General features: G+C 40.9%; 1 protein-coding gene across 1 annotated transcript in view; it reads left to right on the top strand.

Moving 5' to 3' along the window:
* The first annotated feature begins 6,842 nt into the window (after positions 1-6,842).
* Positions 6,843-15,180, top strand: part of SYPL1 (synaptophysin-like 1) — a 41,783-nt gene continuing 33,445 nt past the window's right edge. The window contains exons 1-2 of the mRNA XM_006834383.1: positions 6,843-6,893; positions 7,164-7,235. Of these exons, the coding sequence (XP_006834446.1) occupies positions 6,843-6,893; positions 7,164-7,235 (123 nt within the window). The remainder of the gene's footprint in view (positions 6,894-7,163; positions 7,236-15,180) is intronic.

The raw sequence follows: 15,180 nt of genomic DNA, 5'->3' as shown, positions 1-15,180 counted from the left end.
TCTCTCAAGCTTCAGTACTGTGTCACCTCCTCTCTGAAGCCTTACCTAACATAGATGGGTCCATGGCACTTAACAACAACAATAATCTTAAGTACAGCAATTAGACTTCTAGAGGAAAAGGGCTTATTGTATAAAGAGTATAATAACATAACTTGGCATGTCTATTGTGTCTTGTCTTTTTCAGAGACCTTGCATAGTCATTTTAACAATTTGCAATAGTAATATGTAATGTTAAGATTGGGAGAAAATGGGTGAAGTTTCTTTGTATTTTGCAAAATATTAGATTCTTTTTATTTTACTCCTTTTCTGTAAATCTGTCTAAAATGACTAAAAAATAAAAGGTACATTTTAAAAAGTTGTCAGTTTGATTATTTTGAGATTAATTACTGGGTCCACTGAGTCAACCTACTGCATATTTTAAATAAATGTGGAGGGACTGTTAAATATTTTCTAAATTAATGGTTTTATCTTTCAGTAAATAGAGAGCACTTGTTTTGTTCATAAGCAAAACTTAGGTCTCATCAGTATTAAAGGCTATCTTTTCAGGACAAAGGACAGATATTTTGTTGAGAATGAGCTTCCAAGTCTTGTCAATGAAATAATCAGAACTTTATATTTCAATTGAGGAAAACAAAAAACATTACAAGTATATATAGCTAGTCAATGATATGATCTATTTAAAAACAACTTCCTTTCCGAACTTTTTGAAGTCCTAAATCCTAAAAGTCATAATCTAACATGTGTTTTATATTTATAATTAGAAAACAGAAAGTGAAACAGTGGAAAATGAGTTAGGTAATATGATACAAATACAGATATAATCATACGATGCCAGATAGAGCCCAATGCTACTACATCATATAGATGGGACAATTCTACATTGGAAACATTATTTTCAGCAATGGTAAAGTAGAAGCCTGGTACATTATGTGCTCAGAGCCTATGACTCTGTTTTCAGATTTTGAGAAGCAAATCAGAAAATGCTATCATAGTCAAAGTGATGGTCCATCTGAACATTATTCTTAGATATTAACCAGTTGTACCTTCAATGCGATGCTATTGTTTCAGCACTCTTGTTTAAACAATTTTAAAAATGTACAACTCTCTTGTTGCCTGAGGAGCCACTGTAAGCTCCTTCTGAGGAAGGTACGATCTCCTCTGAGCTCAGCTGATGGACAGAGGCAGTACTGGCCTGTACGAGTAAGTAACTGACAGTAACAGCAGGCTCGCTCTTGCTTTGTTCTGCCCTGTCAGCTCTGTGAATGAGTTCTGAAAAGTGAGCAGAAATTGTTATATTCACCCTAACTTGGCTCTGTCTTAAAAATACTAGTGGACAATGGACAAGGGAGAGAATTTCTTTTAAAGTTCAAGGGGTATACTCTAGCATAAAAGGTTCCCTGTTGTTGTTACGTGCCATCGATTTGGTACCAACTCATAGCGACCCTATGCACAACAAAACGAAACACTGCCAGATCCTGGACCAACCTCACAATCATTGCTATGTTTGAGTGCCAATCCATCTCGTTGGGGGTCTTTCTCTTTTTCTCTGACCCTCTACTTTACCTAGCATGATATCCTTCTTCAGGCACTGGTTCTTCCTGACATTATGTTCTAAGCATGAGAGATGAAGTCTGGTCATCCTGGCTTTCAGAAAGCATCTCCACTGTACTTCTTTCAACACAGATCAATCAGTTCTTTTGGCAGTCCATGGTACTTTCAATATTCTCCTCCAACACCATACATAACTCAAATGCATCAATTCTTCTATAGTCTTCCTTATCCACTGTCCAACTTTCACATCCATATGAGGTTACTGAAAATACCACGGCTTGGGTTAGGCGCACCTTAGTCCTCAAACTGACATATTTACTCTTCAACACTTTAAAGAGGTCTTGTGTAGCAGATTTGCCCAATGCAATACGTTGTGTGATTTCCTGACTGCGGCTTCCATGAGTGTTGATGGTTGATCCAAGCAAAATGAAGCCATTGGCTACTTCTATCTTTTCTCCATTTATATGGATGTTATTTACTGGTCCAGTAGTGAGGATTTTTGTTTTCCTTACATTGAGGTGCAACTCACACCAAAGGCTAGTCTTTGATCATCAATAAGTATTCTAAGTTCTCTTGACTTTCGGCAAGCAAGGTTGTATCATCTGTACATTGCAGGTTGATAATGAGCCTTCCTCCAATCCTGATGTCACGTTATTCTTCATATATACCAGCTTCTCTGATTATTTGTTCAGCATACAGATTGAATAAGTATGGTAAAAGAATACAACCCTGGCATACACCTTTCCTAATGGTTAATTTTAAACCATTTAGTGTTCCCTTGTTCTGTCCAAACAACTGCCTCTTGGTCTATGTACAGGTTCCTCATGAGCACAATTAAGTGTTCTGGAATACTCACTCTTCACAATGCTGTTCATAGCTTGTCATGAGCCACACAATCGAAAGCCTTTGTGTAGTTAATAAATCACAAGTAAACATCTTTCTGGTATTGGCTTTTAGCCAAGATCCATCTAACGTCAGTAATGATATCCCTAATTCCATGTCCTCTTCTGAAACCAGCTTCAACCTCTAGAAGTGTATGGTTGCAGTCATTTCTGTATTACCTTCAGTTAAACTTTACTTGCATGGGATCAGTGCTATTGTCCGATGATTTCTGCATTTTATTGGGTTACCTCTCTTTGGAACGGGCACAACACCGGATTTCTTCCAGTTAGTTGGCCAGGTAGTTGTCTTCCAAATTTCCTGGCATAGATGAGTGAGGGCCTTGAGTGCTGATCTTTGTTGAAAGATTTCAATTTGTATTCCATCAATTCCCGGTGCCTTGTTCTTTTCCAATGCTTTCAATGCACCTTGGACAACTTCTTTTAGGATCCTATTACTCTTGAAATGGGTGAACATCATCCTTTTCTTTTTGGTACAATGAGTCTATTCCTTCATCTTTTTAGATGCTTTTTTCATCATTCAGTATTTTGCCCATTGAATCCTTCAATACCACAAGTCAAGGTTTGAATTTTTTCTTCAGTTTCCTCAGCTTGAGAGATGCTGAGCCAGTTCTTCTCTTTGGTTTTCTAACTCCAGATCTTTGCACATTTTGTTATATCATATTTTACTTTTGTCTTCTTGATCTGACCTTTGAAAATTTCTGTTCAGCTCTTGTACCTTTCTCATTTCTTCCATTTGCTTTAGCATCTCTATGCTGGATAGCAAGTTTCAGAGTCTCTTCTGACACCCATTTTGTTTTTTCTTTTGCTTTTGTCTTCTTAATGACCTTATGCTTTCTTCCTGTATGATGTTCTTGATGTCATCCCACAACTCCTCTGGTCTTTAATGTCTAATGCATTAATTTTGTTCTTCAGATGATCTCTACATTTAGGTTGGATATATTCGAGGTCATATTTTGGCTCTTGAGGACTTGTTTTCATTTTCTTCAGCTTCAGCCTGAATTTGCATATGAACAATTGATGGTCTGTTCCACAGTCTGCCCCGGGCCTTGTTTTGGCTAATGATATTGAGCTTTTCCACCATCTCTTTCCACAGATGTAGTCAATTTGATTTCTGTGCATTCTATCTGGTGAGGTCCATGTATGTAGTAATCTTTTATGCTGTTTAAAAAGATATTTGCAATGAAGAATTCACTGGTCTCACAAAATTCTATCATGTGATCTCCAGCAATGTTTCAAGATCGTATTTTCCAACTACTGATCCTTTCTCTTTTGTTTCTAACCTTTGCATTCCAATCCCCAGTAATGATCATTACATCTTGATTACATGTTTGATCAATTGCAGACTGAAGAAGTTGGTAGAATTCTTCAATTTCATCATTTAGTGGATGGTTTATAAATTTGAATAATAGTGGTATCAACTGGTCTTCTTTGCAGGCGGATGGATATTATCCTATCACTAACAGCCTTGTAGAGTCCTGGTGTGGTGCTGTGGGTTAATGCGCCAGACTGCAAAACCCTTTGTACTGCAAGGTCTGCGGTTCAAACTCACCAACTGCTCCTTGGAAACCCTATACTGGGCCACTGTGGGTCAGAACCAACTCGACTGCATTTAACAACAACAAAACAGTGTTGTACCTCATGACTGCTTTTTTTCATGACTGCTCTTGATATATTCTTTTTAATGATGAATGTGTCGCCATTCCTCTGCAATTTGTCATTCCAGCATAATAAACCATGTTATTGTTATGGCCAATACCAGTCCATTTCAGTTCACTAATGCCTAGGATATCGATATTTATACGTTCCATTTCATTTTCTACAATTTCCAATTTTCCTAGATTTATACTCCGTACATTCCATGTTCTGATTATTAATGGAATTTTACAGCTGTTTCTCTTCATTTTGAGTTGTGCCCCATCAGCCAATGAAGGTCCCAAGAGCTTTATTCCATTTGTGTCATCACAGTCAACTCTACTTTGAGAAGGCAGTTCTTCCCCAGTCGCATTTTGGGTGCCTACCAACCTTAGGGGCTCATCTTCTGGCACTGTATCTGACAATATTCTGGTGCTTTTCATCATGTTTCAATATTCAGTAATCTGGTGCTGATAGTGTTCCACTGCTGTTCATAAGGTTTTCAGTGACTAAATATTCTAAAGTAGTTCTTCTCTCTTTCTTCCCAGTCTGTCTTCATCTGTAAGCTCTGAAACCTGTCCATCATGGTTGACCCTGCTGGTATTTAAAATACCGATGGCATAGCTTCCAGAACCACAGCAATACACAAGCTACCACAGTAAGACAAACTGACATCCTAAAGGGAGGCAAACCCATGCCTTTCACTGATGGGCTTGAAGCTGCAGCAGGAGAGACAGCAACAAGAGTCAAAAGTTGACAAAAAATGTTTAGCTTCCCAGAAGTTGAGAAAGGGCCCAGTTTCTAGGACCTTCAATAAATAAATATGAAATGTCAAAACTGGATTACTAAGGTATATTATACATTTCTCAATTTAGTAATTAAGGTGACAAGGTTAGTATCTTTTTTTAAGCCTGTCTACAGCATTTTGAATACCATTAAAAGTCTAACTTGAACTTTTGTTAATATGAAATCCAAGCCAAATAGCCCTATTATCCACTATCCCACCACCAGACATATACCCCAAAGCCCTCTACAGGTGAGAGTAAAAGTTTAGAAAGATGATTAAAGATAATGGAGAAGAACACTGAGATGAAGAAAGTTTTAAAATAAAAATTAAAAAGGAAATGGGGGTCATCATTATAGTGGTTTAGCAAAGAGAGACAACCATAATGCCTTCTGGGATAGTAAGAAAATCCAGGTGCCATTGAATGGATTCTGATTCACAGCAACCCTATGAGTCAAGAGTAGAACTATACTCCTTAGTTTTCATGGTGATTTCTGTTAGTAGATAGCTAGGCTTTTCTTTTGGGTATTCATGAACCTGCAACATTTCAGTTAGCAGCTGAGTGTGTGACTGTTTGTACTACCCAGGGACTCCACTTGAGCACATGAAATGGACTGAGTTGGGACTTTCTCTCTCTGTATATATGTACATAAGGAGCTCTGGTAGCATAGTAGTTACGAATCGGGCTGTGAACCTCAGGGTCAGCAGTTTGAAACTACCAGCTATTCTGCGGGAGAAAAATGAAGCTTTCTGCTCTTGTAAAGATTTACAGCCTCGGAAACCCTGTACAGGGTTGCTATGGTTCAGAACCGACTCCACGGCACATAACAACAGCAATATATGTACATAGATATAAATTTTTCATTGTGAATGCGTGAGTGAAGGCTTACAGAGCAGAGTATCCCCTTTACATACAATAAATCATACACTGCGTTTCATCTCAATGATTGCAATCCCCTTGATGTAACATCATGGATCCCACTGCTTCCTTGAGCCTTTTCCATTCTGCCTTCTTTCCCCACCCTTCTGAACTCTGTCCTTGGGTAATAGCTGCCCTTTTAATCTTGAATGGTGGATTTTCTATGGTGTGTGGACTTCACTAGTGTTGTTGTCCTCCCTATATAACTATCTATTGCTTGGCTGAAAATTGAGCCACAGAGGAAAATACAGTTCCAGACCTTCTGGACTTCAAAGGTGACCAAGGACCATTGTCTCGGGGTTCCATCAGTCCAGTAGGCCTGGTCCTTTGCTATGATTTTGAGTTTTGTCCCACACTTTGTCCCACTCTCAGCCCTAGAGCCTCTGCCGAGTGGCTCAACCCACTGCCACTTTGAGTCGATTCAGACTCACACTGATCTTGTACAGGGTTTCTGAGGTTGTAAATCTTTACGGCAGCAGATCCTCACCTTTTTCCTGCAGATCATCTGGGGGTTTGAGCCAACAAGTTTTTGATTAGATTATCCTACAGAGCCACAAGGGCTCTTCTCACTTTACCCAAGACCTTTGTGATCCCTTTCAGAGCAGTTGGTAGTAGGATCCAGGCAGCATCTAGTTCTGGTCTCAGGATCCTGGAGATTGATGCTCACATCTGTGTTAATTTTAAGAAATCACGTAAAAGTTAAAAAATGTTAAGGGAAATGGAAGAAAATCGGAATGTCTGTGGGGAGGTCCACCTGAATGTACAGAGGAAAAGTAGCAAGCAGTTCAGAAAGAAGAGAGAGTGGTGTGATCTAGAAGAGTGGGCGGTGACGGTCTTATTCTGGGTTCTGATGGCCCATTACGCAGGCGCGGACATGGGCGCAAGCGGACCCGGGTGTACCTCTAAGACGTCCCGTGCCCCCGGGTGAGAGCGCACGGCAGAGCCGCGTGGGAGGCAGCGTGGAGAGAGGCCTTGGCCTAAGGAGCGCGCGCGTGCGCGGGAGAAGGGGAGCGACGAGGCTCGATTTACTGGGAGCCGGCTTGGCACACGCAGCATGGCGTCCAACATCTACTTGGTTCACCAGCGAATCAGCCGGCTCGGGCAGGTGCGGCCCGGGGAGGAGCTTCCCTAGGTCTTGCCCACTCCTGGCCTCTCACACCGCCCCTTTCCGTCTCAGCCCCAGCACCTCCGTGGAGCTGCTCAACCGCCACCAGATCTCCCGCAGGCCCCCGCCCAGTGGCCGCTCGGCCCGCCCCGCAGCCCGCCCGTCCGCCCGCCCCCCGCCTGCCCTTCCGCGTCTCGGGGTTGCTCGGCTTTCGGTGCGTCCCCCTCCTCCTCAGCCCGCCGCCTGACTCTCTCTCCCTCCTTCCCTCAGAGGATGTCCGCCTTCCAGATCAACCTCAGCCCGCTCAAGGAGCCGCTCGGCTTCATCAAGATCCTCCAGTGGGTGAGTACCGCCGGCCAAGTCCGCAGTTTACTCGCCACGGCCCAGTCACCACGGTGCCTCCGGCCGGGGAGATAAATGGCCCCCAGGGCGAGGGTCGTAGCCTGGCCGGCGCTGGCCCCCAGACCGCTGCCACCGCGAGGAAAGGAGGAAGGAAGGGCAGGCCGTGCCTTCGGCCACTGGGGCAGAGACGCTGCGTCGGCGTCGAATCCCGAGTCCCCGCGGCCACGCCGTCCCTCGGCCACTTCCATCCCACACGGGGCCGCCCTGGCTCCCTGCAGCTCACCTCTGGGTGCCCCGAGGAGGAGTGGGATCTGAAATTTCCCCTTGGCTTCACTGCTTCCCGCAAGGGAAGAGGACACTTCCTGTTGCGGTCTAACCGAAAGTCGGGGCCTGAGGCGCGCCTGCGGCCGGCTAGCGCCCATGCGCCATCGAAAGCTGCCGCAGTAATTGGAGGAGCATTCCGTTCTTAATTTACTTTTAAAATTGGCTCCAAATTAAGAGTTAAAAATAAGCTGTGGGTTAGGGGAGGGGGTGCGTGCGGGTGGTGGAAGATCTTTATGAAAACTGTTGGTCAGTTCCGCTCGCTTATTAACTTGCTAGGCGTCGGACATCCCGACTTTGTTTTTAGGCATTTCCGAGCAACATTTTGCAGTCAGCTTGTAGTCCTTTCCGGGGAACACGCAATCATTAACATCAAAGAAGACTTATTAATTCGACCTTGGCATTGAGCGCTCGCTTGGAGGAGTTAGTGAATGCACCAGGCTTAGCTATACACGGTCGCTATGACTCGGAACTGACTCCGCGACATTGAACAACAAGAAATATGACAGTCTTTTAGGTTCTTATTAATTGGTATTTGTAGCCAGCAACATTTACACCCGTAACTATTTAAACTTTTCTTTTAGTGATAGTGAAGAATAAGAGCTTCCTTAGTTACTGATTTAAATAACTTAACCAAGGATGTTTTAAAAATAACACTCAAATTCTCCTTGAGTATTTAAAATCCAATATCCACCATCTCCCTGAAGCTTTGATGTTTTCTGAAAATTGAAACAGTGCTGATTTATGTGTCTTTAAGTAGACATTTAAAACAGGGCTTTTAAAACCTAAGGTCTAAAATTATTTATTGGTGGTGGTGTTAAGTGCCATCGAGTCGGTTCCATAGCGACCCTGTTACAGGGTTTCCGAGGCTGTAAATCTTTACGGCAGCAGAAAGCCTCAACGTTCTCCCACGGAGCATCTGGTAGTTTCGAACTGCTGATCTTAAGGTTTGCAGCCCGATTTGTAACCACTACACTACCAGAGCTCCTTATAAAATTATTTATAAAGAATAATTATTAAAGCTTGTAAAAGGAATAGGATTTACTGTTGCATAAACACTGAACTACTAACCACAGGTCGGCAGTTCAAACCCACCAGGCGCAACAAGGGAGAAAACAGGCTTGCTGCTCCCGTAAAGATTTACAGCCTTAGAAACCCTGTACAGGATCGCTCCGAGTTTGAATTTACTCGATGACAGTGGATTATAAAGGAATTGCAGGGTGAAAATCACTTTAAAGTTGTCTAAGCCAAATAAATACAGGAGTCCTGGCATGGCGCTGTGGGCTAATACGCCGGATTGCAAAATGGGTTTGAACCGCAAATTAGGCAGTTCAAGCTCACCAGCCTTTCCTAGGAAGCACTATACAGGATCGGTATGGGTCGGAACTGACTCGACAGCACAACAGCAATTGCATATAAAAGTTAAGAAAAAAATCTTATACCTAGTAGATTTAGTATTGTTAAAAGTTATAATTAAATTTGTAGTTAATAATTTAAATTTTCACTTAAATGAAAAGGCAGTCATTTTTTAATTTGTCCTTATATATCAATTAAAAAGAAAAAAAAAAAAAAACTACACAGCTTTTTATCCCCTTAACATTTTAAACTATGTTTGATGTTAATTTTATTACTGATTATTTGTTGTTGTTAGTGCCGTAGAGTCAATTTCAACTCATAGTGACCCTGTATAGGGTTTTTATAGGTCCAGTATATTTTGAAAATACATTTTTTAAACTTCTTAATGAAATAGTGTTTTCACTCAACAATTTATTATATTGTTGTTAAGTGCCACTGAGTTGGTTCGAACTCATTGTGATCCTTCATAGGATTTACGAAGCTGTAAATCTTTACAGGAGCAGAAGACCTCATCTTTTCCCCACAGAACCTCTGGTAGTTTCGAACTGCTGACTGAGATTAGCAGCCCAACTCATAACAACCACGCTACCAGAGCTCCTTTTTTATATAGTAAATATTTATTATAGGAGTATTTGAGGACCTGTTGTATTAGGAGGAGTCCTTGTGGCACTGTAGGATAAGCACTCAGCCACAAGGTTGGTTTAAATTGCAAGGTCAGTGGTTCAAACTCACCAGTCACTCCTTGTAAACCCTCTGCAGGGTTGCTATGAGTTGGAACCGACTTGACAGCACTTAACAACAACAAATTGTGTTAGGAATTAAGGGATGCAAATGAGTAAAACTTGGTCTTTTCCTCATGATCTTTTAAGGAAGAAGTACATGAAAACATATCAAAGTGCCATTTAAAGAAGTAGTTGTTCACTTGGCAAGTGGGTTTCCAGGCAAAGGAAGTTTTTTGTCCAAAGGTGTAACAAGTTGAAGCATCATAGCTCTTTTTGAGAGTTGGATTTGGTTGGATCATAAACTGGGGGGAGGAAGTGATTTGATATGATTTTGAAAGTTTACAGATAGTTTGGAATTTATCTTTTGTGTCAGCAGTTCTTAACCTTTGGAAGTTAATAGATTCCTTTGAGAATTTGTCTCTTAGGAAAATATATATGTATGTACGTGGTACAGAATTTCATTTGCTGTTTTGGTGTGCTTATTGGATAGCCTACTGGACTCTACACACATGAGCAACTTAAAATTTGTTGGTAGACTTACTTATTCATCAAGTGGGAATTGACTTAATGGCAGTGAGTTTGGTTTTTTGATATGTGCCTTTGCTGACTTGTACATGAAATCCTCTCAATATTCACCAGGACTGCTTTCATTTCACGGTAGAGCGGGTGCAGTTTTCATAGACAGTGTATATGTTGTCATCACTTTCAGAACATATCCCTTCCTGCAGCCCCTTCCCCACGTGGTGGTGGTGGTGGTGGTTGGTGCTAGTGTGTCGTGGAGTCCGTTCCGACACACAGTGACCCTGCACAGGGTTTCTGAGGCTGTAAATCTTTATGGATGCAGAAAGCCTCATCTTTCTCCCATGGAACCACAGGTAGTTTCAAACTGCTGACCTTGTGGTTGTAAGTCCTACTCATAACTAATCCTGAAAAAATACTAAAAGGAAAAATTAAGAGAATAGAGCTCTAATATAATTAACAAATTTTTTTATCTCAAGATCTCTATTGTCTTCAAAATTGATGACCTCAAAGAGCTTTTGCTTATGTGGATAATGTTACTTACCATGTGCTGTTGAGTAGATGCCAACCCTATAGGACAGAGTAGAACTGTCCTATAGAGTTTACTAGGGAATGCTGATGTGGCGTTGTAGGATAAGCACTTGGCCTCAAGATCGGTTTGAACCACAAGGTTGGTAGTTCAAACTCACCAGTCACTTCTCGGAAACTCTATACATGGTCGCTTTGAGTCGAAAGTGACTCAACGGCATTTAACCATCTTTAACTGGAGTGGATCTCTAGGTCTTTTCTTCCAGGAAGTGGCTAGGAGGTTTAATTTGCCAACCTTCTGGTAGTATCTAAGCCTGATTACTTAAACATTTTGTCACTAGGGCTCCTTATGTCAATTACTTTCGATGTATACTTTATTAGAAATTCAAACTGGGAAATAGGTAGAATATTTGTTTATTCAAATATAACAATAATAAGCCACTTAGAGGTTTAAGTCATAGGAATGGCAACAGATGTCACCAGTTTTCCTTGAAGTAACAAGCTTACTTCTTGTCTGCTGAGTATGTAAGTTTGAATAACTGTTGTTTGTCTATGACTTATTCTTTCAAGTAAAAGTGTTATTTTGGGGGGGTGGGGAGTGACTACTTCAGCTAGCAACTCAATTGCCTAAATGCTTTCCCTGGAGACAACCAGTAGAATTGTGGTGTGGGCCAATAATGCTTTCATCCTTCTTGTTAGTTGCTGTAGTGTCAGCTCTGACTCCTGGTGACTTTATAACAGAAGTAGATGTTGCCTGGTCCATCTCTCTCATTGAGGAGTTTGCTTATTTCTCACTGTTGGTCTGTTTGTTTACCAAACATGATACCCTTTTTAAGTGAATGGTCTTTCTTAATGATGTGTCCAAAGTAAGTGAGGCAAAGTATAGTCATCCTTAGTTTGAAGGAGCATTCTGGTTGTATTTTTTCAAAACTAATTTCTTTTTCTAGCAATCAGCAGTATAGTAATGTTGTTGTTGTTATGTGCCGTGGAGTTGGTTCTGACTCATAGCGACCCTACACAGGGTTTCTGAGGCTGTAAATCTTTACGGGAGCAGACTGCCTCATCTTTCTCCCGCGGAGTGGCTGGTAGTTTCGAACTGCTGACCTTGTGGCTCGCAGCCCAATTCATAACCACACTTTGCTAATACAATTCAAATCCATCAATTTTTCTATTTTTTCTTTTTCTATTGCCTAGCTTTCACATGCATGTATCTGAGGTGATTGAAAAGACCTTGACTTGGGTCTGGTGACATCTTGACTTTTTAACACTTTAAAGAAGTCTTTTGCAGCGATTCCCCTAAGGCAACACATGGTTTTATTTAATGACTGCTGTTTCTGTGGGCATTGATTATTGATCCAAGTAGAATGAAATTGTTGACAACTTCAATTTTTTTCTTAATTAATCATGATGTTTATTTCTTAAGTTGTAAGGATTTTTGTTTTCACATCAGGCATAATTTATATTAAACTGTATTGTCATTTTTAACCTTCATCTGTAAGTTCTTCAAGTCTTACTCATTTTCATCAAGCATATTGCAGGTTAATGAGTCTCCCTCCAATCCTGCAGGCACATTCATCATGTTATCCAGCTTCACAATTAGCATAAATGGAATCATTAAAATTAAAAAATACAGCTCTGCTGCATGGAGTTCTGGTGTGGCACTGTACAATAAGCACTGGACTGCATGGTCAGTTTGAACTACACAGTTGGCTGTTGAAACTCGCTCCTTGGAAACCCTATATAGGGTCGCTATGAGTCAGAACCAACTCATTGTCACTTAACAGTAGTAACAATACACCCTGCTGTACACCTTTTACGATTCTGAACTGTGCATATAACCCTTTATTGTTTTTGAATGATTACTTTTTGATCCATGTATAAGTTCTGCATCAACAAAGTTTTCTGGCATTCCCATTCTTTCAATGTTATCTATGGTGTAATGAATTAGTTCATGTCTCTTCTAGTCATAGACTTTGTAAACTCTCACCAGACAACTTTTTCATGATGAATATGAGTAAGAGAAGGTAAGGGGAAGATGCTAGTGGATTGCATGATTCAGTTGTGAGTGGTTGTTAACAGGGTTACTTATGAAAACTTGGAACTTGGTATAAAACAAGTTATCTCAGAAGCAGGAGAGGAGATCTCACTACCATCAAAGAAGAACCAAAAGTGGAGTGTGTCCTTTGGACCCCAAGATCCCTGTGCATTGAACCTCCTCTACCCAGGGACAGAAAGCTGTGACACCAGAGGAGTGGCAGAAGAGCAACAGCACCAGAACCAAGAGCCAGAGCACAAGACAGAGCAGAGGGCTTCCCAGCCCACGGAGCAAATAAAGCTGAGTGACTTTGAGCAGGAGCCTTGGTTGCAGATTGTGGTGACTTAGGCACTTAATTGAGCTAGGTGTGCTGACCCTGGGCTAGACATTTACTAGTAGCCCTAAAAGAACTCTGTCCATTGGCCAGGCAAAGAGAGGCCCTGCCTCTGGGCACAACTGAGAAGAAGCTGTCCTGACTGGAACAACTATGCCTGAGCATTTCTGATCTTGAATTGTAACATAGGGTAAGCACTCGACCTCAAGGTTGGTTTGAACAGCAAGGTTGATGGTTCAAACTCAACACCTGCTCTTCAGAAGCCCTATCCAGGGTGGCTATGAGTTGGAACCGACTTGACAGCACTTAACAGCAACAACTTCCCTAAAGAGTCATGGTAGCATAGTGGGTTACGAGTTGACCTGCTAACTGCAAGGTCAGCAGTTTGAATCTACAAGCCACTCCACAGGAGAAAGATGAGGCTTTTTCACCCTTAAGATTTATAGTTTCGGAAACCCTACACAGGGTAGTTATGAGCCAGAAACAACTCCACAACACATAATCACCACCAACAACATCCCTAATAAATCCTATAACAGTGAGTGTGAGTTTGGTGTGGCCAATGCTCCCATAAATTCTGTATGGGACTTTCTGCTCCCATATAGATGTGCACCCTCAGAAACCCTATACAGGGTCTCTATGAGTCAGAATCAATTCCATAGCACACAGCAATCACCATAGTGAATAGACAGAACTGTGGGAGGAATGTTTTGGAGTCATATTTTTGCATTATTCATAATTTCTTATGATCCACACAATTGAATGCCTTCATGTAGTCAGTAAAACACAGGTAAACATCTTTCTTGTATTCTCTGCTTTTGGCCAAGAGACATCTCATACCAATATTGATATTCCTCGTTCCACACCCTCTTTTGAATCTGGCTTGAATTTATGGCACTTCACTATTGATGTACTACTGTATAGTCGTTTTTTAATTGCCTTTGGCAGAATATTGTATTATTTAATAATTCCTGTATTCTATTTGATTGCCTTTCTGTGGAATGGACACAAATACGGATCTTTTTCAGTTGGTTGTTGTTAAGGATTGAATTTAGTTCCCCCAAAATAGTAAGTTGTAAAACGTATCCTCTATGTCTGTGGTTATAATCTCATTTGGGAATGGGTTGTCTTTGTTATGTTAACCAGGCAGGATTAATGTAGGGTGTGTTTGAATTAAAACTCTCTTCAGGTATAAAAAGATTTAACAAGCAAGCGGACAGAGAAATGTGGTAAGAAAGATGCCAAGGCACATGGAGACCTCCAAAGAACCAAGAAACAGAAGCTAGAGACAAGAAAGAACCTTCCTCCAGACACAATAGAGAGAGACCTTTCCCTAGAGCCCGCATCTGAATTCAGACTCCTATTTTCCAAAACTGAGAGAATATATTTCGGTTTTCTAAAGTCTTCTACTTGTGAGATTTTTGATAAAGTAGTACTCAATAACTAAGACAGTTTTCCCAAGTAGCTGTCTTCTAAATTTTTTTGACATTGCATTGTTTGTCAAACATCTCAGTTTTCTTTCAATTCCTGAAGTCTTGTTTTTGGCCAATGCCTTTAGTGTAGCTCAGACTTATTCCTTTAGTGCCATTGGTTCTTTTGTATATGCTACCTCCTAAAATACTTACTGATGAAGATAAGACTACAACCTTCAGTATAGGTTGTACCTCATTGTAAAGAAAACAAATCCTCATAACTGGACCAATAAACAACATCCATATAAATGGAAAAAAGATTGAAGTTTTTCAAAGACTTCATATTGCTCAGATCAACCAACCATCAACACTCATAGAAGCAGTAGTCCAAGAAATCAAATGACATACTACATTAGGCAGGTCTGCTGCACAGTCCTTTAAATTGTTCAAGAACAAAGATGTCAGTTTGAGAACTAAGATGTGCCAGACTCAAGCCATGCTATTTTCAGTAATCTCATTTCAGAATGTGAAAGTTGAACAGTGAATGAGGAAGACTGTAAGAATTGATGAATTTGAATTACAGTGTTAGAAGAGAATATTAAAAGTACTATGGATTGCCAAAAGAATAAACCAATCTGTGTTGGAAGAAGTACAGCCAGAAAGCTCCTTGGAAGCCAGGATGACCAAACTTCATGTCTCATACTTCAGACATATTGTT

The sequence above is a fragment of the Chrysochloris asiatica genome, unplaced genomic scaffold (assembly GCF_000296735.1).
Source record: "Chrysochloris asiatica unplaced genomic scaffold, ChrAsi1.0 scaffold00010, whole genome shotgun sequence".
In the NCBI taxonomy this organism is placed as follows: Eukaryota; Metazoa; Chordata; class Mammalia; order Afrosoricida; family Chrysochloridae; genus Chrysochloris; species Chrysochloris asiatica.
Note: the sequence above shows the minus strand (reverse complement) of the source record. Positions and strands in the feature narration are given on the sequence as shown.